The sequence below is a fragment of the Nothobranchius furzeri genome, chromosome 10 (genome assembly GCF_043380555.1).
Source record: "Nothobranchius furzeri strain GRZ-AD chromosome 10, NfurGRZ-RIMD1, whole genome shotgun sequence".
In the NCBI taxonomy this organism is placed as follows: Eukaryota; Metazoa; Chordata; class Actinopteri; order Cyprinodontiformes; family Nothobranchiidae; genus Nothobranchius; species Nothobranchius furzeri.
The window spans coordinates 41960981-41987268 of record NC_091750.1 but is presented as its reverse complement, the minus strand read 5'-3'; the positions used below and the strand labels follow the sequence as shown (position 1 = coordinate 41987268).

General features: G+C 40.8%; 1 protein-coding gene across 1 annotated transcript in view; it reads right to left on the bottom strand.

Moving 5' to 3' along the window:
- The window catches only part of cxadr (CXADR Ig-like cell adhesion molecule), a 60959-nt gene that overhangs the window by 19716 nt on the left and 14955 nt on the right, over window positions 1–26288 (bottom strand). Inside the window, exon 2 of the mRNA XM_015960146.3 lies at window positions 8565–8734. Within this exon, the coding sequence (XP_015815632.2) occupies window positions 8565–8734 (170 nt within the window). The remainder of the gene's footprint in view (window positions 1–8564; window positions 8735–26288) is intronic.

Here is a 26288-nt window from a genome sequence, read left to right as displayed (position 1 = left end):
TATATATCAGCCTTAATAACTGGCTTTAGTTATTGGCCATCGGCAACAAAATTCTTTAAAAATCTGCACATGGCGGAATTCCCCACAATGATATAATTCACAGGGCTTTGTTGTCTCACAGAGTGGCATAAAAGAACTGAGCTGTTTTTGGTCATTAAACACCGCATCTGCTCTCATCATCCGAACAGATTAAATCATCATCATTTTATTTAGAGCACAGTTAAAATCCGGCATGAGAGACGGCCAAAGTGCTTCACATGCAAATAGAGAAAAGTAATAATCATAAAATCAAATAAAACAATAGAGCAAAAGCAATAAAAACAAACCATAAACTAAAAGCCAATCCATAGAAATGTCTTTAAACAAGAACGAGAAAGAGCCTGCCTTACACCAAGAGGCAGCTGGAGAGGGGCTACTCAGACGAGCTGGAGGGGTAGGGAAAGCACAGGTGGGCATTGGTGTTCTACCATATTGTAGGTTTGTGTGAAGAGCCGCCAGCAAACACCTTCTTCTACCACTTCTTTCTAATTGTATTATTTCTTGTTAATTTTATCTATGATCCAAGTGTTTTTCTCCCCAGAAGAAGCTACAATGATGTTCTGCTGGGCTGTGATAGTCTCCTGGAGGGGGCCATCAGCTGGCACATTGCTGCCAGAAAGTGCTACTACTAGTTCAGTTGAATTAATTATACATTCACTCAGATAAAGATGTTTATTTTGTTAAGAAATAAAATTCATATTAGGAAATTGCTGTGTGTGTGTGTGTGTGTGTGTGTATGCCCTATCTTCTCCATCCCCAGTGAGTCATGGTGGATGGCTGCTTATACTGAGCCAGGATCCTCTGGAGGTTTCTTCTGTTAAAAGGGAGTTTTCCTCTCCACTGTCGCTGCATGCTTGCTTAGTATGAGGATTGCTGTAAAGACTCTGACACTAGTCAGTGACTCGATGCAACCTGCTGGGTTCCTTACATAGGAAACTTTTAACTAATGGGCATAGTGAACTGAACTAAACACACTGATAAGTAGGCTCAATTAGAATTTTGTTAAGTGCCTTGAGATGCCTTGTGATTTGGAGCAATATAAAAATAAACTAGATTGAATAAATTGTTCTGCTTTATTTGTCTCTAATGAGTATAGTTCTAAAGCTGCAGGGCAAGAGAGAGAAGTGTCTAGATATGTAAACTATAACATTTAAACAGGTAGTTCTGTTAAGTCTCCCATTGCCCTTAGGAGAGGGTAGTCAATCCTGGTAACTTCACTGGGCATCATTACACCAGCAGGAATGATAGTTATGAAAGAACGCAAAAGAAAGGAAATGAAATTTGACCAAGGTGAGCTTAACAAGAAGCCTCACTGGAGCTCAGCCATGCCACAAGCACACAGATGGGAACATTTACACACAGGCATGCCCTAAAACTAACAACACTGCAAAATTACCTCTAAAATCATCATCCACTAGGGGAAAGGAATGCTATAAATATCCTGAGAAAAGAGCATGATTAGGAAAATACATCTAAGCTGGGACAAGAGCACCACAGGGTTTAGTACGCTCAGTCACACGGGAACTCAGCATGGTGAACAGACTCATCTACTGCCCAGCCTTGGTTTAACTGAAAACTTCCTGGATGACATCACTGTCATGTGATGCTTTGACTCAGAGGGGAAGGTCATGTTTATTTGAAAGGCAAAGCACAGCATACCTGCATGCTCCAAACGGCCTGCAGACTTTGGTGAGACGAACAGAGATTGGGCTCTCAGGCTGAGGTACTTAACTGGATTGAGTCGAGCTGATGTTAAGCCAACACAAACATTTTAATTCAGGGTTAACACTAAATATTCACCTGGAAAACAAGGCCACAAGCAAGTGCTAACATATAATTCAATTTTTACCAATCGTTTTTGAGGCATTACATGGAAATCATTCCTGCTGCCACAACATGTGCAAACAATAACACTGCTGTCACAGCAAAAGACAAAACAGGTTGTCTGTGTGACATAGGATATGTTAAATATGTTCCCATCTCCTATTCATATTTGTCAGATCTAGGTGATTAGAGGTTGATGTCATGGTTCTCGTTTTTGTGGGAAACAGTGAGAGCAAAATGCAAATGTTTCCATGTAGGAATGCCTGGCATCTCGATTCAAAACCAATAAAGCATCACAAATTAGTTACGCTTTGTCAAGCACCAACAGATACTGATGATATGTGGGATTCATGAGGGGGCATGGTTCTCCTCTTGATAGGAGTAATGTGCCACACCAACCCCAGTAATAAATACAAGAGCACCAACACAGAGTAAACATCAGGGATGTGTATTTTTGAAATTCTGGCGATACGATACATATCACGATACAGGGGAGACGATACGATATATCACGATACATTGCGATACATTCATTCAGACGTTACAAGCTATTTTTTAACTGAATTTATTGTAAGAATGTTCAATAAACAGTCCAAACTGATACGTAACATGTTTGACATGAGGTATCTGAACCATGATGGAGGGATTTACATTTCAATGGTGGAAACAAAACCCGTTGCACACTGCTGCCAACTAGCGGGTGGCGATTGAATTGCACAAAATGAAAAGAAAATACACAAAAGTTTGCATGTAAATTCTTTCAAGAATTAGATACACGGCTTTTGAATATTGATGTAAAAATCGCAGGAAAAAATATCACGATATATTGCCATATCGATATTTCCAATACACGGCTTTTGAATATCGATATAATATTGCTAGAAAAAATATCATGATATATTGCCATATCGATATTTTCTTACATCCCTAGTAAACATAGTAAAATGTTAGAAGCAAGCTTTGTGTATTTAGATCCATTTCAAAAGGACATTAAAAATGTATCTTATAAGAAGCTAATTAACATTTACATTCAGAAGTTCCACAGGGTGGGCCATTTATAAGGATACACCTTAATAAATTGGGAATGGTTGGTGATATTAATGTCCTGTTTGTGGCACATTAGTATATGTGAGGGGGCAAATGAAGAATGAAGAAACATCAGTGGCTGTCCTAGCTTCCTTCAGCAAGAGCCCACAGCGTAGCACTCGCCGCATGTCACTGGAGAGTGGCATTAGTTTGTCTCTACCGTGGCTCTTCCTGTGAGTCCAGCCTTAGGGCTGTACATTAACATTTTTCACTTTTCATCCCAAACTTTGGACCGTCTCTGCCTTTGTGTCTTTGCTGGTTTCTCTGTTTTCCTCCACAGATTAGCACATTGTGAGTCTGTAAAAGGCATTTTTTACACAACAACAGGCGACTTACATTTGTTCAATAACGTCTGGAGAAAAAAAGTTACTTGAAAAGATGTCGCACGAGTGGTACGTCTAAAATTAGTTTACCGCACAGAGAGTTTGGTTCGTTGCACTGTACAGCCTGAGCCTGTGAGCGTAGGCTTGCCATGCCATGTTAGCACTGGTCCTAGCCGAATTACCTAATTCTATTGCACCCCATCACATACATTAAAAACAGCCAATTGGAACTGATATGCTACTAATTGCAAAGAATTTAGTGTGTGCATGACTAAATGTTGGTTACAGGGCTACAGGAATGTGAGTATGTGAATATAATGAGCAGAATCTAATCGGTCAAGGAGAACAAATGTGTTCACTCAAAATGTCTTGGTGGTTTAAGTTCTAAATGTTTGAGTGTACACAGCTTGAAGTGTAGCCCACAGTAAAAGACAAGCAATACAGAAAATAAAAAGACACAGCAAACACTATTTGTGCATACTTTTTATACTTCAGGTAGCTATAAACAGGAGAGGACACACTTAGACGCTACACCAAGATAACTGAGGAAAAAACAAAACAAAGGGAACTGAAGCAATGGGACAGAGCTGTGGTGAATATGAGCAGGACTAGTTGGGTCAGCAGACAAAGACGGGTGCCTAATGATAATGCACTGACCTACTTCTAACAACGCAAGACAAAAAAGAAATGGAACAATTACTAAATACAAAAGCTGCAGACATGGGATGGGAAAAACTAATAGAGAAGTAAAAACAGGTGGCAATTTAAAAAGAGCTAGTCTCTAGAGCTGATAAAGCCCTGAGGGCAGGCGGTGGTCCTGTAGATCCTGTTTAATGGCGAATGGTTTAAATAGCACCAATTCAGTTCAGGACCCACACTGGTGGATAACACTGCGGTATACTTTTTCAGTTGATTCATCTTATTTTAGTAACATGCACATCCCCAGTCTCAACAACAAATTTAAATCGTCATCGTCGTCTTCCTCCGCTTATCCGGGTCCGGGTCGCGGGGGCAGCATCCCAACTAGGGAGCTCCAGACCGTCCTCTCCCCGGCCACCTCCACCAGCTCCTCCGGTAGGACCCCAAGGCGTTCCCGGACCAGATTGGGGATGTAACCTCTCCAACGTGTCCTGGGTCGACCCGCGGGCCTCCTGCTGGCAGGACATGCCCGAAACACCTCCCCAGGGAGGCAACTTCACACTCGCGCCCTGCGCTCCTCTGGCAGGCGTCTCCTGGTCATCCCTAAAGTCAGGACCCACACTCACGGCGAGGCGTCCTTCCAGTATTACAACCCTCGCCTCTGGAACGAGCTGCCAGAGGACCTCAGGGCCGCAGAGAACGTTTTTAAGACCAGGCTCAAGACCCACCTATTAAGGCTAGCTTTTATCTAAATATTTACTATAGTTTTATTTCTCATTTTACATGATTATATTTAATTACTGGCTTTGCATATTTTATAGGGCTGCACGATATTAGGTAAACCTGCGATATTTGATAACAGTGCTTAATACTGCGATATCGATATTACTTGCGATAAATGAACAAATACTAAAGTATGCAGTGTTGATGTCGTCTGGCGTGTGACGTCTGCTCTGGGTTCAAAGCAAACAAAAACTAATGCATGAATTCCATTACAACATAACATTTTTATTGCAAAAATATGCAGCTGCACCTGCTACTGTATTAGCAGCAAAACAACAAACTGCGTGCATGCAGTTCCTCAGTGACTTTAAAACATCACCACCACCATAAAACTTTTTCTGATGCTCCAAATACAGAAAAACATCCCTTACCAGGGTTTTTTGAATAAATAAAAAATATCAGAAAATAAGTTTAAATGTTAAATAATAGTTAACATCACTTCAATGCAACGGCAAATTCTCTCATTGCTACTGAACATTTTCTCCACTTATGTGGTTATGATATAAGGCTGTTGCTGTAATTGGGAAGTGAACTGTGCTGGGCCAAACTAGGAGAATATTAAGATTTTTTGAGGAAAAGAGAAAAACATTTGTCTACCTTTCAGAAGAGGAACTGGCAAAAAACTACATGGAAAATATGTGAAAACGTTTGTTTTTAACCCCAAATTGAACAAGTTAACCTAGATCTTAAAAAGCAGCTCAGATGATGAAACTGCAACTATGATTCTGATAACAAGCTAACAAATTGAACTAGCTCCTCTTAAGACAACCGGCTAGCAGAGCTTCTGACTGACAGTTTATGTGCAGCAGCAAATCAACTATCCTGATTAACAAGGTTATAAAAGCTCATAAATGAAAAATCACTTTGATGTGTGGGGGAACTTTTCCAGGCCCTCTTTAGCAGGGTGGGACTGGGAGGAGAGTGCTGTAGCCTTTTAGCTGGAAGCTAACCGGAGCCTGGGGCTAACGTCACCACCCGGTGGAACACTAGCGACATGGAGGTAGGTGGGTTGGTTCACCGGCACGTGTCGGAGACAGCCCGGTTATTATCAGCTGCTTAACGACACCGAGCGGACTCACGTTCACGTTTGAAAACAGCGCTGATTCCAGAAACCTCAGCACAAAGTGCGTTCGTTAATCTGAGCCAGCATGACGAACAAGGGAAGCAAGCGGCAGCAGAGATAGTGGAATTTTGGGGTAAGGGTCTACGTAGGGGGCGGGCATATTACGTGAATGGACCCATCTGAGTGGCCGCATATCAGAAGGTCTACATTTGATTGGTCAAATAATACTTCCGCATAATAAACAGAGCTGGTTTACAAAAAGTTGATGTATGACACGGATGGAAATGTTTGAACCAAACATTTATCGCCGTTTTGACGTGCTTTGCGATGGGCCTATCGCAATGACGATAATTTTTCGATATATTGTGCAGCCCTAATATTTTATATGATTATATTTCAGCACAGTTTCATTATTAATAATATTATAATTTTACTGCATATGAATTTATTTATTACTTATTTTCTTACTTTTGTCATTTATATTAGCTCTTTTATTTTCACATCTTTACTCATTTTAATCCAGTGTTTTCTCTGTAGGGGCGCTCTGCCCTGGGGGCGGTGGTCGACTGTTGCTTCCTGGGTGCTCTATAGGTAGTGTTTAAGTGGAGGTGGGAGTCTATGCTCCCCCTCCTCTGAGCACCCTGACTTAGTTTCTGTTGAAGACCAGATGCTGCCAGGGCAGACGGCTCCTCTGATGGCGTTTCCTTGCCTTACCTTACTTGGCTCATCTGGACACAGCCGAATATAAATTTTTACTGGTGTGTGTGTGTGTGTGTGTGTTTGTGTGTGTGTGCATATGTCTGTTAATGTTTTCAAACTTATGAGAATTTGGGGTCATTTTAATTCTGTAAAGCACTTTGAGTAGCACTTTGTTTGAAAAGCGCTTTATGAATAAAATCTGATTGATTGATGAAGTGTAAACCAAGCTTTAGAAATCAGCCTGAACTTGCTCTGATGTGGGAGGAAATCTTAGCAAACTGTGAAAGTATTGATATTGGTTTCTAATTTGTAAAGTTGAACTTAGCCCCCTCTTTGAGTAATGACACCACTTTTGCAATTTTCATTGCGTTGGGGAATATTGCAGTGCTAAGAGAACCATTAAAGATAAAACTTACAGACTTGACTTTACTGGTCACTATACCATCATCTATGACACGTTTTACCACTACCATATCTAAATCATTGCAATCTGTGGACTTTTGGGGTTTAGAATCTATAACTACTTGAAAATGTCTTCCTCATTTCTTTCTTTTAACCCCCTGGACTCAATCCAGGCGCCGGTGTGTGATGGCGCCTGGTCGCATTACTCCCGTTATTATGCAATTAGGAAACCACTTAGCATCATGATTACAGCTTGTTTTGACAAACGGGGCTAAAAACTGAATAAAAGTTGTGATTTTACATGTTTATTAAAGTAAAAGTAAGACATTTAAGGTAAATAATTCATGCCAAGATAAAGGTGCTTTTGCGAATTCGATCTGTGGCAGATGCAGAGCTAAATCCTTCCAACGGATCTCTCAGTCAGCTCTCTCGCTGATTTTCGGACTCAGAAGCCAGGAAGACAAACAAGACCAAGCTCATCCTATAGGCTGAGATACAAACCAGTTTACCCAATAACAAAATCACTCACAATTAGTTTACCCAATCACAAAATCATGCGTAAATCGTTGCTAGGTGCAGGCAAAGAAAGCTACCTGCTTCAGGGAGTGTGCTCGATGCTGCCGTCAGGTGGACAAGGTGAGACAGGACACCCACTGGATTTGTAAAGCCTCTGATGTTCCCCTGTGTGTTTCTTTGAGGCTTGGCACATTTAAACTACGGTGTTTGGTCATGATACCTTCTTTGTAAATAAATGCATATAATTTTTGGGCTTGCTAAAACAGATCCTGTCTTCTGCTGGACAAGTAGCAGAGGTAGACAGAAAGTGTGGAACTCCATTTTCAACATAACAGCAATTTTACATGAAAAACGCCCGAGACATGCCTTGCATTTGTATGCACAAAACTTGCATTTAACAGTCAATGTCTGGTGTGGCCATCATTTGTCGCACGCAGGGCAACACATCTCCATCACACAGAGTTGAACAGGTTGTTGAAGGTGGCCAGTGGAATGGTGGTCCACTCGTCTTCAATAGCTATGAGAAGTTGCCTGCCCATACCTGTACCCCACCGCTAACATGGGCCACTCGTTCCACAACGTTAACATCAGCAAAAAGCTCACCCACACACGCAGTCTGCGTGACCCGACCCCGGATAAGCGTCGGAAAATGGATGGATGGGAATTCCATTGGTTGTTAGTTATAATCATCAAAATTAACAAACTAAGCATTTGAAATATATCAGACTGTGTGTAATGAATGAATCGAATACAAAAGTTTAACTTTTTGAATGGAATTACTCTAATAACTCAACTAAAGTAACAATATTCTACTTTTATGACCAGCACCTATAATAGTCATCTAGAAAGTAAAACATTTCTTTCAGACTCGTCTCTTTCTCACCATAACTTCTTTTAGCATCTTGATGTTGGCTTTAGACCTTTGATAGACATCCGACCCGATCCAACAGGTGAAGAAATGGAAACATTTTATATATCATCCAACCTTAGTGCAGAAAGTCATGTAGATCTCAACATTGTGTGGTGTGGGGCTATAAGAGAGAGACCTGTTGGCAGAGCCCGATGACTCTGACCACTGAAAAAGGCTGGTCATCTAGTATGTTGAATTCTATTCTTTTTGGAGTTACTTACTAAGCCTAATAAGAGTTGTGCCAAGATAAAAACTGGTTGATGAGATCATCATCACATACCACTTTGTCCTCATTCTGGTTATCAGCAGCCAGCAAGCTCCATTCAATATCCAGTGGTCCGGAATCTGCTTGAGCCAAGTTAAACTGACAATCCAGTTTCACAGTCTGACCGCTGGCCACCTCTATGGGCGTTGTTCCTGTAGACGTGATCTCCAACCCCAAGGCCAAGTCTAGACAGAGAGGTGCAAAGAGTTATTAGTTCATTTAATAGTCAGGGACACTACATGCTAGAGTGCACAGTTAATCCTAAAATAATCGTGATCTCTACATTTATTTGTGTGCAATCTCATTTCCAAATGACAACGATTTTAAGCAGCTGGCTAGATAGAAAAGGGCTCTGTTCTCTGCTGTGGTCCTGCCATGGTCAACAGCAATCATGTTGTCATATTAAATGTTCTATTTTCTTAATAACTGTGGTTTACATTTTACTAAAAATACATACAGGTGCTGGCCAGTAAATTAGAATATCATCAAAAGGTTGAAAATATTTCAGTAATTCCATTCAAAACGTGAAACTTGTACATTATATTCATGCAATGCACACAGACCAATGTATTTCCGATGTTTATTACATTTAAATTTGATATTTATAGGTGACAACCAATGAAAACATCAAATCTGGTATCTCAGAAAATTAGAATATTCTAAAGGCCAATGAAAAAATGTTTGTTTCTCTAATGTTGGCCAACTGAAAAGAATGAACATGAAAAGAATGTGCATGTATAGCACTCAATACTTAGTCGGGGCTCCTTTTGCCTCAATAACTGCAGTAATGCGGCGTGGCATGGACTCGATCAGTCTGTGGCACTGCTCAGGTGTTATGAGAGCCCAGGCTGCTCTGATAGTCGTCTTCAGCTCCTCTGCATTGTTGGGTCTAGCGTATTGCATCCTCCGCTTCACAATACCCCATAGATTTTCTATGGGGTTAAGGTCAGGCGAGTTTGCTGGCCAATCAAGGACAGGGATACCATGGTCCTTGAACCAGGTGCTGGTGGTTTTGGCACTGTGTGCAGGTGCCAAGTCCTGTTGAAAGGTGAAGTCTGCATCCCCATAAAGTTGGTCAGCAGCAGGAAGCATGAAGTGCTCTAAAACTTCCTGGTAGACGGCTGCATTGACCCTGGACCTCAGGAAACAGAGTGGGCCAACACCGGCAGATGACATGGCACCCCACACCATCACTGACGGTGGAAACTTTACACTGGACCTCATGCAATGTGGATTCTGTGCTTCTCCGCTCTTCCTCCAGACTCTGGGTCCTTGATTTCCAAAGGAAATGCAGAACTTGCTTTCATCAGAAAACATAACTTTGGACCACTCAGCATCAGTCCAGTCCTTTTTGTCCTTGGCCCAGGCGAGACGCTTCTTGCGCTGTTTCTTGTTCAAGAGTGGCTTGACACACGGAATGCGACACCTGAATCCCATGTCTTTCATGAGTCTCCTCGTGGTGGTTCTTGAAGCGCTGACTCCAGCTGCAGTCCACTCTTTGTGGATCTCCCCCACATTTTTGAATGGGTTTGTCGTCACAATTCTCTGCAGGGTGCGGTTATCCCTAGAGCTTGTACACTTTTTTCTACCACATTTTTTCCGTCCCTTCGCCTGTCTGTTAATGTGCTTGGACACAGAGCTCTGCGAACAGCCAGCTTCTTTAGCAATCACCTTTTGTGTCTTGCCCTCCTTGTGCAAGGTGTCAATGATTGTCTTTTGGACAGCTGTTAAGTCAGAAGTCTTCCCCATGATTGTGGTGCCTTCAAAACAAGACTGAGGGACCTTTTAAAGGCCTTTGCAGGTGTTTTGAGTAAATCAGCTGATTAGAGTGGCAGCAGGTGTCTTCTATATTCAGCCTTTTCAGAATATTCTAATTTTTTGAGATACCAAATTTGGAGTTTTCATTAGTTGTCACTTATGAATATCAAATTTAAATGTAATGAACATTGGAAATACATTGGTCTGTGTGCATTGCATGAATATAATGTACATGTTTCACGTTTTGAATGGAATTACTGAAATATTTTCAACCTTTTGATGATATTCTAATTTACTGGCCAGCACCTGTATTACCAACCTCTCTCATCACCTTACAAGCAGAGAGAATATTGTTCAAATTTGTTATCATTTAAATTATTCAATAGATGTGTACTAAGAGACAACGAGAGACATTTGTTGTTTTCATGTTCAGTGGCAGCTGTCACGAAGTTGATGTGCAAGTAGTAAGTGCAATAAATACTTAAAGAATCGTGATTCTCACTTTAACCAGAATTGTGCAGCTCTACTACATGCATAACAGCAAAGAAAGCAACATTTGGGAGCAGTCAAACCAGCACTGTTACTGGGTGTCAAAACCTAACACATCTGCCGTGCTTCACATCTGACAGATATCCATTTGAAATATGCAAACTATGTGCACAGAGACAAACAGTCTACAGGATGCGTCTGCAGAGCGGTTTTCTTTGTTACAGCCAAGAGTTTTTTCCAGTGTAACGGTTTCTTCTTGTCCGTCCAGGGTAACTGGAGTTTTTCTGTTTGTTGCCTCAAATCACCGCACATATACAATCAGGCCACAGACACAGGACTTCTCTTCAAAGCTTTTTACTGGCAGGATCTGATATAAAAACAAGCACATAATAGTTTATCAGTGTGTGTGCGCTGCAACTGCATACAACGGTCTCCACCAGCTTTCATTACTGCTTTTCTTTTTATTTTCTTACATGTGATGGTGTAGTGATATTTAAAAACCACAGCAATATATTAATTTACCAACTTGCATTTCAGAGCAATACATATTTTCTTTTCTGATAAAACATAAAATAGTTAATAGTAATAACTATAAATAATAGTATAAGTAATAACTAAAAAATCAATTTCCCTCTGGGATTAATAAAGTATTTTTGAATTGAATTGAATTTGAATTGAATTGAATAACAATGACATAACAGCGTAGCCGCCAACAGTTGAAACAGTTAACTGCCTGCCATCAGTAGGTATAGTTGTCAACTACCACAGTAAAACATTTACAAATCATATTTTTACCAGTGTGTCCCTTACATAGGCGTATTTCAATATCAGCCCCAACACACTGTATCTGATCATATCAGACTGCATTAAAAATCTCCAATGTAAGCAGTCCGTTAAGATTCACATTTTTGCGACCAATGGTTAAAAAGTTTTGTAATTTTTTTCAAACTTTGTGTTATCGGCTCTTGTTCTCCGATTGAATAAAATCACTTGATCAAGCCTTTCATACATTCCACACAATTTATGTTCTGAAGCCGTCTTGATTCCATTAGGTTGTAGCGATCATAACGTAATTGCGGGAACGAGGAAAACAAAGATGCCTAAAAAAGGGCAACTATTTGTGTGCAGACGGATGTTTAAATACCTTAACGAGGATGACTTTATAGAAGATGTGAGGAAATTAAGTTGGACATAAGTTTTAAGTGAAGATGATCCATGTCAAGCAGCATCAGTTTTCAATGAATTATTAACAAAGGTGTTAGACTGACATGTTACTATGAGGAGAAGGGTATCTGCTCCATGGTTGGATGAACAATTAAAGGAATATAGGAGGCATAGGGATAAACGTAAATAGCAAATTACTGAAATCAGTTTTTAACTAATAAAATTAAGATGTTGCGAGATTCTTTGGAAAATAGTCAAAACAAAAACATCTATCAATTCATGAAACACTGCAGGGACCACAGTGGATGGTAAGCTTCTCCTCAAGTCTGGAACACCAACACTTCCCACAAGGAGATAGAGGCAGCAGCTATTTCAGGCTCATCAGGCAACAGCACTGACTAAAGCAGCTCGGTTAGGTGACAGATGAATGACGCTGCGTTGGGACTTACTTCTTCATGGTTTACACATCCTTAATCCAGTTCCACTACGTGTTTGTTGTGCTGCACTGCATGCTTCAGTGACAACTCTAGGGCTTAAAATTTTATATTTAAATTCATGTCAGTCAAAAACTAAACTGCATGACAGCCTGTGATAGTGCTGGGCCTGTCGTCGTTAGTAACTCTTTATGTTAAAATGATTTAAAAGACATTTTAAACAAACAATACTTTTAAAAGTAGAACTGGAAACTAAATTCATATTAATCTTACTTATCAGACCTGGAACAGAAAATCTCAGATATAAATGTATTAGTGAGTCAAATCAGAGATGAGGTCCTGCCCCAAGTGGAGGAGTTTAAGTATCTCGGGGTCTTGTCCACAAGTGAGGGTAATCTGGAGCGTGAGATCGATAGGCAGATTGGTGCTGCATCTGCAGTGATACGGGCGTTGTACCGGTCTGTCATGGTGAAGAGAGAGCTGAGTCAGAAGGCGAAGCTCTCGATTTACCGGTCGATCTACGTTCCTACCCTCACCTATGGTCATGAGCTTTGGGTAGTGACTAGGGCTGCAACTAACGATTATTTTCATAATTGATTAATCTGTCGATTATTTTTTCGATTAATCGATTAATCGGTTTGTTATTGTTTAGCTATTTAACCTATACAAGTGATGGATGCATTTCAGTTAAGAAAAAAAAACATAAGAGAATTGTGCAGTTGACTGCAATCTATTTTATTGCACATGAACACAGTCAACAGTATAAAATGAGCTAAACAGTGCAAAATATCAGTCCAGAATAATTTTTTTGCATTAGCTGGAAGCCTGCTCCTTCCACCATGGATAGTGGCCTCATGTCTTTTACCAGCATGTTTAGAATAGAGTTTGTAAGTGGTATGAATTGCTGGGGGGTGTCTTGTTCCCCATGTAGTTGTCCATCGTTGCTTGTTTTTTTTCTGCATAAGAAACACAAATAGACTGAAATAAGTACACATATAAAATAAAGCAGCACACACACTACAACACTAAATCAATATATTATTTGAATTAATTAACAATATACAGTGATCATTTATTTTGAGGGTTACGTTCTACAAAATAGCCCGCAACAGGAGATATTCAGAAAAAAAGTCTAATTTTTTTTACTATTAAAAAGCTCTAAGTAAGAAGCTCATGAGGTTTTTACTTTGAGTCGGGAGTGTTTAAATTAGCTAGAAAAATGTGAAAAATGTTTATTTTGTGTAATACTGTTTAAGAAACATGATAAAAATGTGTTGTGAGGCGTTTTACAGCGTTAGATAGTAAAACAGCCTTTTAATAGTAAAAAAATGACTTTCTGAATTTCTCCTATATTTAAAAATTGAAAGCGTACAACTATGTCGCGTTATATTCACCTGGACACAGCTCGTCTGTATATTTTTCACCGCGGAGTTGTCCTTTTTTGAATGAGGAACATAGTTATGGGTTTGTGCCGTTTTTCTCTTAACGAGAACATTCGTATGAACAGACGTGCTGAATTTGGCAAGCGCATGATTCACAACATGGAGGAGATTCACGATTGCATCTAGTCAATCAGAAGTAGAACACCGTAGACTGACGCAGCAAAAAAACATGGTTAACATCCACTATAACAAACTCAGCTAAAACACTAAGTCCAGCTTGTTTATTTTCTGTTACTTACCGGGCTGGCTCTTCCAAATGTCGGCTCACTTGACCGCGGTGCTCTTCCTCTGCTGCATTTGCCCCCACATGCTTTCGTCTCAAATGTTCACTTAGGGACGTCGTGCTTCCGTGCCATGCTAGATGGTTTTTGTATATTTTGCAGGTCACCTGTCTTTTCAAGGCATCTAGAGTGAAGTGCTCCCATACTCGTGAGGTTTTTGTCCGGGGTTTCTCTTCAGTTTTGTCGCTTCTATTTTTCTTCCGTATTTCCTCTTGTTCCGCCATCTCTCACAGCAAGATGAGCGTCAGTAACGTGATACGTCATGAAAACCGAGGGCACTCATTGGCTCATTTCTTCTTCTACGGCTCCACTGGTAGATCAGTGGCTCATTACTGCCACACACTGGCGGCAAATTTAACAGCTTGTAACCAATGTCAGATTGTGCTAAAAATAGACTTCATGCGGTAAAATATGATTATTAAACAACTAATCGATGACTAAAAAAGTTGTTAACTATTTTAATAATCGATTATAATCGATTAAATCGATTAGTTGTTTCAGCTCTAGTAGTGACCGAAAGAACGAGATTGCGGACACAAGCGGCCGAAATGACTTTTCTCCGAAGAGTGGCTGGACTCTCCCTTAGAGATAGGGTGAGAAGCTTGGTCATCCGGGAGGGGCTCGGAGTAGACCCGCTGCTCCTCCATATAGAGAGGAACCAGTTGAGGCGGCTCGGGCACCTGGTCAGGATGCCTCCTGGACGTCTCCCTGGTGAGGTTTTCCAGGCACGTCCAACCGGGAGGAGACCTAACGGTAGACCCAGGACATGGTGGAGGGACTATGTCTCTCACTTGGCCAGGGAACGCCTTGGGATTCCCCCGGAGGAGCTGGCCCAAGTGGCTGAGTGGAGGGAAGTCTGGGCCTCTCACATTAGGCTACTGCCCCAGCGACCAGACTCCGGATAAGCGGATGAAAATGGATAGATGGATGGATGGATCTTCCTGGATTTGCAATAATATTAGTTTTTCATTACAGTAACTCTGCAGCCTTTGGAATGAGCTATTGAACAGCACAGAAACCAAGCATGAGCAAGCCAAGACTATGCTGAAGAACAAAGGCTTCAATTTGATTGCTGTTCTAAGAGAAGGTTCTGTGTGCCTGCCACAGTGTTCCCACAGGAACCATCTGAGCGGGCTGGGCTGTGTTTATTTATGTTGCAGAGGCCCTATTAAACACGTTCTACACCCCTGCTTAGTGGACTTAATGAAGTATTTTTAAGCCAGTATAAAAATGACTGAAACACAAATTTACATATTTGGCATTATTGACTAATATTTTTTATTTCATTTATTTGTTAAGAACATCAAGATGCATTACAGTGAACATTATAATAAAGTAAATTTTTCTAGTGCAGAGAGGAGACAACCCATAGAAGCACTGATTTGATCTCATTTCAGAGAAAAATAGAACAGGTCAGATGCATCTTATAAATAAAATTACTAACATAAACTCAGGAATCTGTTTCTTTGCTTCATTTTTCTGGTGCTGAAAATATCACTAATGCGGATCAAAGGAGATACACAGATGAATGCACCTCTTATTTATTGTTTGGAAATTAGTGGGTGTGGTTTACATCAGTTCATTATTTTAAATCTGAAATTGATATGGATTGATCAGAAGTTGCTATGTGTTGTTTATTTATAAACTGTTGTTTATTTGAAAACTATTTACAGAGCAGCCTCAGAATATTTTGATCACAATAGTAAAGGAACTATTACAGAACAAGTTTTTCAGTAAAATCAGAACATTAATGTTTAAGTGCAGGAATTAATGCATCTGAACTCATGCAGTAGGAACTAGGAAATATGAAATACTAGAACCATTTTATTTTAATTTGATTAAACTGATTTTTTCCTATCAAACCATTCAATTATTTATTTCAGCTTTAGTGTCAACAGTAATTATTTAGCCAGTTTTAGTTGATTTACTCTGCTCATTTCACATGCATTCACAATGCCAAAATACACAGAATGAAGTGAAAACTACCCAGCAACGAGCACGTACACAAAGGCCTTGTGTGAATGGCTCACCAGATTGACAGACGTGTATGCTGAGTGACCAGTGGATCAGATGATCGCTTTACCTTTAATAAAGTATTTTCTATTCTAACCTAATCCATTCTAACAGTATGAGACATGATGCTAAAGAGAAAGCCATTAGCCATTATTAAAGCTTTCAAACATACATGTTAGCTGTTTTGGTAAAATGTGAATAAATACAATTAATAATATGAATTGTTGACAACCATGTCTTAAGATCTTATTGCTAAAAACATTTAATATTTTTCTAAATTAAACACAAACTAAACATTTATAGTAGCTGTTAGACATAATGTCCATTAAATGTAGGTCTTTGTCTTCTAAATTGCCAGCAGCAGACTAAAAGCCAAAGAAAAATGAAAACCAGATGTCTCAGTAGGTACAGCAACAGGGTGTTCCTTTCCTCACAAAGATCGAGGGGGTAGGAATCCATACTGAAGCTGATCCCCCCCCACACACACACACACCTTTACAAACAAATAAAATGTCTCATCCATCTCCTAACAGAGCTTTTGTCTTGGCCTAGGGGCTGAACCAGAGGCTAAGCTCTAATCAACCACAGAAACAAGAGCAGGGGATGCAGCACCTGAACAAAACTTGAGTTCATATTAGAGCTGGGGGTAACCGATTATTTTTAAAATGATTATTCTGATGATTGTTTTATCAAATAGTCGACTATTCTAATGACTATTTGGAGGATTAATCTAACGATTATTTTTCTATTGCACAATTAATAAAAACTGGAAAATCTCAAATAAATTCCTCAAAAAATGGGTAAATTGTTACTGTAAGAGAATAAACACTACAGGCCTTCCATTTTGTATAACACTGCTTTTATTGTGTTGCGGTTGGTTATGTTCTGGTGACGTGTAGAACTTGGGAGTGCAGGCTGCTGCCTGAGAGGTGGTTGGAGACGGAGTGTCTCCATGCTGCTTTGTTTTGGTCACTTATGTGAGTGAGGCGAGTGGTGTTACGACCCTTCCTGGGGAGTTTGGCTCGTGTGCAAAAAGGAAGGGACAATAACGCGGGATTTAAAAGTTAAAATGATGATCAGGTTTATTTACAACAGCAAAAAAACATAAATCTTTCCATCCACAGGTTGGGAATTAATAAAACTAATTCTGCCTGTGGGGAATTAAAACAAAAGTACAAACAAGTAGGGATGTCCCACTGGGCAAAGATTACTGGGTTCTGGACCAAAATAAGAATCTCCAAAGGTCCAAACTCTAAACTGGGCGGTTAAACCAAACTCAAGGTGATATTTTACACTAAACCGAAAACCCACAACATTCTAAATGTAATAAAAGGGAAATCTACGCCACAAAAAAGATGAACTCTAAACCAAAACGTAACGGCTTTTCCAAACACATGAAGATTTTAGCGAAAATGCTCACAGTGGCTTTACCAACAATAAGTTCAAGTTACCAAGTTTAAATAAACCAAAAACACCCAGCAGCAAACAGACCAGCACGGAGGAGAGACTGCTACCACCAAAACAGCTCTCCTAATGTCTGAAAGAAGCTCCTTTATGAAGGGAGAAACACTCCCGGTGATTTTCTACATCTGTGATAGAGACGAAGCAGCGCATCTGACCCCGAAAGTTGTTGTCCGTTGCCGGGAGACGAAGGCGGGCAAAGCAAGAAAGTAATCTAGTAGCGGACGGACGTTGTTCCGGGTCTTCTGTATTTGGCGGAGATGTTAGTGAAGGCGAAGAGGGCGAACTAGAGGAAAAACAGGCAGATTCCTCCTCTATTTACAAACTCCCGGGGATGCAACAAGTGGGCGTGGTGTGTCGACTACCGGATCTGACGTTGATGAAATTTTAGAATCGAGCCGTCGACGTCAGACGCTTCGCTACAGCTCAAGTTAATATTATTGTTATCGAGGTGGAATCGTCAATAAATAGTGATATTGATTTTAGGCCACATCGTACAGCCCTATTATAGGGTTTGTTTTCACATCGTCTCTCTAATTCTACTAAATTTATTATAGACTGTTATGTGCGAAGTTCTTCGTTGCTGAAGTCTGCTCTTCCTGCTACAGACTGAACTGAAGATGGATGCTCTAACTGATAGTTTAGAAGAAGAAGAATGATCGTTTCTATAGCACCTCTCAAGGTAAAAATCATGAGGCGCTTCACAAAAACAAAACATTTAAAATTTAAAAATGAATTTAGAAAATGGTTAAAACTATATTTTAAATGAGCAAAAACAGACAATTGTGATTAAAAAATGTAAGGAAAGAGAGAGAGTGAATAGGAAAGAGGGAAATCAGTGGATCCTGAGGAAGGTGAAGTAGGTAGGGAGAGAATAAGGAGAGGGTGGTGAAGAAAGTCATACAAAAGCCTGAACAGATGAGTATTCAGCTGCTTTTTGAAGGAGACCACCGAGTCCACTAATCTCAGGTTCAGAGGGAGAGGTCCAGAGTCTGTTTAGTTTCTGTCTGATGTCAAATCCAGCAAGGCAGCATTTCATGGAGCCAACACCGAAAGAAGCAAGGTGTGATACGAAGCAGGTGGCTGGGAGCTGAAATGGGTAAAAGGAGAAACACCACCCCACCTCCAGGCTACAGAAGCTGCTGCTGCTGAGTCAAGAGCTCTAAAGGCTTTCACTTTCACATTTTACATGAAGATGTTGTGAAGCAGTGAGTTAAAAAAGACTGAATGAACTTTAGAAGTTGCCAGTGTGTTTTAGCATTAGTGATTATAAAATCATTATATTATACTTTTTACTCTAAAGTTGTATTCATTTTTATTTACATGTAAATTTACATTCCTGAATAATATCTGCTTAATAAATGCTCTGAAACATTAAGTGACACTTCTTTTTTGACCGTTCTTAATACTTGGGCAGGTTATTAGTATTTTATTACCTTTGGTAAATGTTTGATTTTAACACTGAGCAGTGTGCAACATTAAGATTCAACCGTTGGTTAAATTCAGTGGTTAAAATCGGGTAAGATTCGGAAATGTTGTGCCCACTGTTGTTGAAGGTGTAGCATTCAGATAAGGTGCAAAACATCTAGATCCTGGCCATTAAACCGGCCCAACTAACCGGCAGCACTTATCACCATCGACTGACCGTGACGGCTTCATATCAGCAAAATAAACATCATCGGTCTACCTCCAGTGCAAACTAGGGACGACAGGCTAGCTAACAGCAACAGAGGCTGGGACTCAGAGCATTCCTCTTCAAACAGAGATTAAAAAAGGGATGAAAACAGGCTTTCAGGCTCCAAACATACTTTTTCAGTGGAATGTTTCATTAATCAGACCTCCTCTAAGAAAATAACACACTCCTGCAGTTTCCAGAGAGCAGTAAACTCCTCTGAGTGGAAGGACTGGATGTTTCTATGTTCTCTGAAGGTTGTGAGAATGAACAGAGTTTAGTCTGACTCACTTCTCTCATAGATAAAAAAAAATCCTTCCTCATTCCAGCCCGAGCTACTATCTCACACCAACGATACCTCTCCCATGTCGATACTGCCAACTGAGCACCTCACTTTCCTTGAATCAGAAGGCACTGATGTTAACACAATGATCACCCAAAGACTCCTCTGGATCACCTCAGGATTAGTAAAAGGACTGAGGAGTTGGCTTTAAAATATCCAGAATTTCACAGGAATTACCTCCAACTGATCCCAGAGTTCCTCACTGGTTATTTCAGACAAAGTTCAAGGAATTTAAAATATTAAGGGCATAACTAAAAATCTAGAAAGACAGTTATTAAAATCTAAATTATCTCTAAAACTAAAGCTTAAAGCTAGGGTCTCATCAGGCTAAAAGCAGGTAGCCTGACCAGCCAGCCATTTCCTATGGTCGAAATGACTTGGACGTGTCTTTAAAACCACAACAAGTAGAAGCCCTAAAAGCCTTTCTTCTAAAGAAAGATGATTGCTCTGTCACCAGGCACCATTTTTGACAAGGATGTTGTTGAAAGTGTTCGTTGCTGGGTAGTCTTCACTTCATGAGCAAAGCAAAGGCTGGGCTCCCCACAGACGCCTATGTCACCAGTTTTCTGCTCGACAGATGAGCTGAAGTTCAGCATGCTATTTAGAGAAATTCATTTCAGATTACTGCTAGACGTTAGCTGTAAACTGAGAAAAATCTTGAGAGGGACCCAAAGTTTGTGTTGGGAGCAAATTCACTCATCTAATTAGCATTTTATGACATCAGGTTGCCATATTAGAATGCATCATTTTTACAGAATATGGGTTTTAGCTGACGGTGTCAAAAGCATCTCACCTGGACTAAAGACAAAAAGGGCAAGACTTCTGCTGAGTGGTCCAAAGTCATGTTCTCTGGTGAAAGTAAAGTTTGCCTTTCCATTAGAAACCAAGCTCCCAGAGTCTGGAGGAAGAGAGGAGGGGCACAGAATCCACATTGCTTGAGGTCCAGAGTAAAGTTGCCACAGTCAGTGATGTTTGGGGCACCATGTCATCTGCGACGGTGGCACAGGAGTTAAGTGCTCGCCCCGTAATCGGAAGGTTGCTGGTTTGAGCACCGCTCAGTCTGTCGCTGTCGTTGTGTCCTTGGGCAAGACACTTAACCCACGTTGCCTGCTGGTGGTGGTCGGAGGGACCGGTGGCGCCAGAGCTCAGCAGCCTCGCCTCTGTCAGTGCACCTCAGGGCAGCTGTGGCTACATTGTAGCTCATCCCCACCAGGGTGTGAATGTGTGTGTGAATGGGTGAATGACTGACTTGTGTTGTAAAGCGCCTTGGGGGGTTCCAGGACTCTAGAAGGCGCTATATCAAATACAGGCCATTTACCATTTACCATTTGCTGGTGTTGGTCCACTGTGTTTTCTGAGGTCCAAGTTTAACACAGCAGTCTACCAGGAACTTTTAGAGCAATTCATGCTTCATGTTGCTGACTAACTTTATGGAGATTTGCAAAACACTCCCCAGGTGACGAAGAAGTGCGAGAGCAAAACATCTCTGTGAATATGTGCGTCTTTCCCTTGCGTAGCGGTATGAATCAGGCTTTATACTGGCAGCACTATAAATCTAGACCAGCATGCGAGAAGACACAGTCAAGAGTATGGCGAGTACTCACTACACAGGTCAAAAAGCAGCAGTTACTTTTATTTCATATCATTTTCTACATGAAGCACTTGTGTTAAGTATTGACATAAGATTGTGGTTGCTGCTTTGTCCTACATTTTTACATGAATGACCACCAGTTTTTGAATGGAATTACTGAAATTAATCAACTTAGCCATGATATTCTAATTTTATGACCAGCAGTTGTATGAATGAAGAAATAACCTCAAGAAAACAGATTATTTGTCTACGTTTACATACCAACTAGGGCTGGGCTATTGATATAATCTCAAACAAGATGACGTTATATTGCTATAACTAGACAAGTCTCTAGCTTGCTCCATCTCTAACCTGTTATTACTTGTATTCTCACACATCTGCTTGGCCGGGAAACCTCCAGGTTAGTGATTTGCTCGAAACTATGCATTTGGCTTTGTGGTTTTTCATTATTTGGGGACATTCATTCCTGTTTCAGCAAGCCGCTTCACCGCGGCTGCTGACCGGAGTTTTGATTATCCTGTTTGTGTAGCGAGACGGGCTAAACCCCGCCCCTACGTACTCAGGAAACAGCTACAGAGAGCAACGGTAGAGGATGCAAATACATCAAGAGTTTAGATGAACCTGCTAGATGAACATGAAATAATTACTGGTTATATTGTGGATGATAGAGTATGAGCCACCTCTGGATGGAATTGTAGTTATTTATTATATATTTATAATGATGTAAAATAAGTGTCTGTGGCACACACCTCTAGTTCAGAACCGTGATAGACAGACAGTTATAAACCTACATGTGTGTTAACAGCCTGCTGTACCGGTGATTCTAAAGCTCAGACTGATGCTTAATATTGGACAAGGATGAATACATTTTATGCTTTTAATCTGCTGATGAATTTATGTTTACAATTTCTCAAGACAGCGTGTAAATATTTTACAGGAGGAAATTATTGTGATATTTATGGTATATCGGATTTCAGCTAAAAGATTCAGAGAGATTAGTTTTGGTCTATATTACCTTCCTGTTTTCTTTGTTGTGACATGTAAAGTTAAAGTCCCATTAATGCATCTACACATATGACCCACCCCTGTGGGGAGCGGTGAGCTGCAGCTGTGGTCGCACTCAGGTACCATTTGGTGGTTTAACCTAGGGCTGGACGATAACTCAACAGTTCAATATATCCATCAATAGACATGGTGCGATAGGAAAAAATGGGTCGATAAAAAAAGTTTCCTTTTTTCATTATAACCTATCAGGTAGCAGCATACTAGACTCACTACTTACTCCTAACCAATCAAAACCACATACTCGGCACGCTACGTCACCAGGCCCTCCCCTCTCAAACCAAAACAGAGCATGAGGCAGCAAGATGTCTCAGCGAGAAGAGGCAGAGAAAAAATAAAAATACCACAAATAAAGTGGCCAAGGCTGCACGTGAAATATATTTTCTACAATTTTTAAAACATTTTAAATCATTATCGATTTTGATTAATATAAAAAAATGTTAGATACTTTTTTCTATATTGTCCAGGACTAGTTTAACCCCCCAGTCCAACCCTTTAAAGCTGTCGAGCGGGAGGTGTTGGGTCCCATTGTTAAGGTCTTTGGTATAACCCGACCGGGAATTGAACCCAGCTCTCCCAGTCCCAGGGCGGACACTCTACCCCAAGGCCACTGAGAAGGTGAGTGTATGTGTGTGTAAGTGTGTGTCTGTCTGTATGAATGACTACTGGCTGATCTGGCCAGGAGGCTTTTGCCACTTTCTTTATGTTCTAGTCTAAACTTAGCTCTCGTTCCTTGAGGACAGAATCCTCTCTGTTGTATTGCCCACACTGGGCCATCAATAAACAGCAAGGCCATTATGGTGCATTTTATCAAACGATATAACTGACTGCTGGTGAAACCTGCCTGAGGGCTCCTGTTGATCTGACACATTGACAAAGCACTTTGCAATAACTGCTGAAATGTCAATTCCCTTTCAGACGCATTTGAAACCAGCCTCCTCTGTCCACCAGAACCAGAACCGACAGAATGAGGTCTTTGTGGAAGTGTGAGAATACAAATGGTGCCGTCCTGCCCTCTGTGAAGCAGACCCTACAGCAGGACATCGAGATAAGGGTGCCTTGTGAAGATAAGATGAATAATCCTATCTTCTGTCCTCTTTTTACACACAACTGTTAAACAAGGGAGATACTTTTAAGGCTGGAGACCCTTCTGTGCCCAGAGCTTCTTGAAGCTACATGTAGTAAATGCACCTGAGTGGAGAGTGCTGTAAGAAGCTGTAGGCACAACCTGTCAGTTGTTGTTACAGCATAATGCGGACTGTTATTCATGCCTCCAGCTCACACTCAGGCTTAACATGAAGTGGGCACCAAACAGCCAGGCTTGTTCACATGCCATTGGGAATGTTATCCTGCACAAAGGAAGCTCCACCACAGACCTGACGGAGTACCAGTATATATTGTTTGACAAGCTGTAACTCTACATGTGACTGCACAACCAGGTCCAAAGAAACACAACGTTAAACTCAGCGAGGGACAGTAATGGTTTAGTGTAATGACAATCCAATTACTGGTAGGTTGATTTTAACAAACCAAGACCTGTGGTGAATTCATCTCTGCAGACTGGACTCTCCTAGCATTTTATTTAATGAAGGTGGGTGGTATGTCATCTTAAATGACTATTTGGTAAAAACTTTCATTTGTCTAATTATTAGAGATGAGCTGAAGCAAGAGTAGCAGAGGAGCAAAGTGCCTGACTCTAAACCCTGGCTGCGAAAACATGAAAGGCCCATCAAACAAATTACGCAGCCTTGCTTGATCTTGCCAATTTACATGGCTGTGACCATTTCTCAAAGCTTCAGGTAAACTATTTTAGTGTATTTTATGATATGTAAGTGTTATATGACTCTTGTAGGTTGTCTACAAAATTAAGTATATAAATGGCTTATAACACCACATACTAGTCATAATTAGGGTTGTCATGGTGTGAAAATTTAACCTCACGGTTATTGTGACCAAAATTATCACGGTTTCGGTATTATTTTTTTAAACATGTTAAATTTTCAGGAAACTAAATAAACCCTGTAAATCAGGAAAATATTGTCCTCAGTTTGTGTCTAAATTTTGCCTACAATTTGATATTTTGTAATTGTTGTTTATTTGTTTATATTTTCCCCTTTAATCTTTAAAATACCAATATTTGCCCATAACTTCTTATTTTTTGTCTGTTTGATGTCATCATTTAAAAAATATTAGATCAGATGATACTCAGTACTCAAGTAGCCTTCAAATAATACTTTTTTTTTACCCTTACTTGAGTAATAAACCCTGTATCAGGAAAATAGTCCTCAGTTTGTGTTCCAGTGAGCTTTGCAGATATGGGACAATGTCATCAGGCAGTAATCATTGTTAAATTCATAATTATTCTCAGAGAGAGACCAACTCTTATCTGCCCCTGGGAGCCCCGTAATGCATAGCGTCATTTCAACACGGGGGTGTCCGCGACACGGTTTATATGCAGGTAGCGGCGCTGCGGCTGCTTTATATAGCGACTCGTTGCATTCTCCCTCAACCCAAATCCTCGGATCACACATTTTAGCTAAAACGCTAACGTTAACTTGACTGTAGAGTTGTGAGTGATGGTCACGCAGATGTGTCATGAGATTTGAAGCGTTGCTGCCTTTCACAGACACTTTTTCTGCACGTGCTGCAAACAGGATAGCCGTCTTCTATCAGCTGTCCCTCAGCATTCTTCACATATCCAAAAAATGGCCGTACTTCCCAATTTGTCTTGTTTGAGGGATAATAAATGTGAAATGTCCTGAGCGCTGCCACCTCCTCCTTTGGCCATTATTTCAGCTTTAGCTTCAAGAAAGTTTTGGTTGTAAACAACAAAGTGCGCATGTGCCACCGGCAACTTCAGCAGACGATACGGTGGCTGGTAAGGGTCACCGCGCCTACACCGCTGCCACGGTAATCCACCAAGATAATATAGGTTTTTTTTTTAAACAAGACGGTTATTATTATTGTCAACTTTTTTACCGCGGTTTACCGCTACACCGGTTACCGTGACAACCCTAGTCATAATTTTAAATTTTATGACCATTTGTTTCTACAAAAACCACAGTGGATCGCCCGTGGGCTTCTCTACCACTGGGCTTGGCAGGTTTTCTGGGGGAAACTGTAAATAGTCCCGTTTGTCATCAAAACAAAACTGGTCCCTTCTAACAAATCCCTGCATTCTCCCAGATCCTCCACACCTTCACCGTGTTTGACTTTTTTCACATATATAAAAATGATGTATGTTTAGATGTGAAGTAAGTGAGAGTGTTTATCGTGTCAAAGGGCGATTATTTCTCCTCAGGAGCAGCGGTGTAGCGGGCGCTGCTGAGACAGGCACTAAGTGGCTAAGTGATGAATGTGCTTGGGGGGGGTCACTCTCACAGTGCAACGCCATGATTATGACCGATGGACTCAGGAGAGTGAGGAAAATCAGCACTGCTTTGACCTTGTTTTAAATGATGGTCAGTCCCTGTCCTGTTCTGTCACAAACCTCAGATGTTAGAAGGGTCCTGTCTTCTGTGTGTCCCCGTTTCCAGAAACTCTTTCAATATAAAAAGCTGTTCTTAGCTTGTAAAACCTGCCAGAACAGCAGACATTTACTAGGAAAATGAGACATCAGACTCTCTCCAGTGTGAATGCTTCACGGCCCCAAAGCGACCCGCAAGAGGAAGACAAGAAGTCAGGCTCAGTGGAGTCGGAACCAGGAGCGGCGGAGTTGCGATGTGAAAGTTTTCATCGAGTTCATCTACAGGACCAGGATCTCACCTGTTACTTCTCCCGTTTTGGGCTGGAAACTGTTTTAAAAACTCTATTTTACTCCTTATTCCTGCCGTGTTCCCAAATTATAATTGACCGAAATCGTTCTGGTATTATGTTCACTTACGGAGAACCCCCCACTCTCATGGAGACACCCCCCTCCACCCCCTTCCTTCACAGAGACGGAGACCGGTGAGATGCTCGCTCCAGCAGCACCTCCTGCTCCCGTTCTCAGGCTCTCCTGTGTTTTTAATTCCTAAACTTAACAGGAAG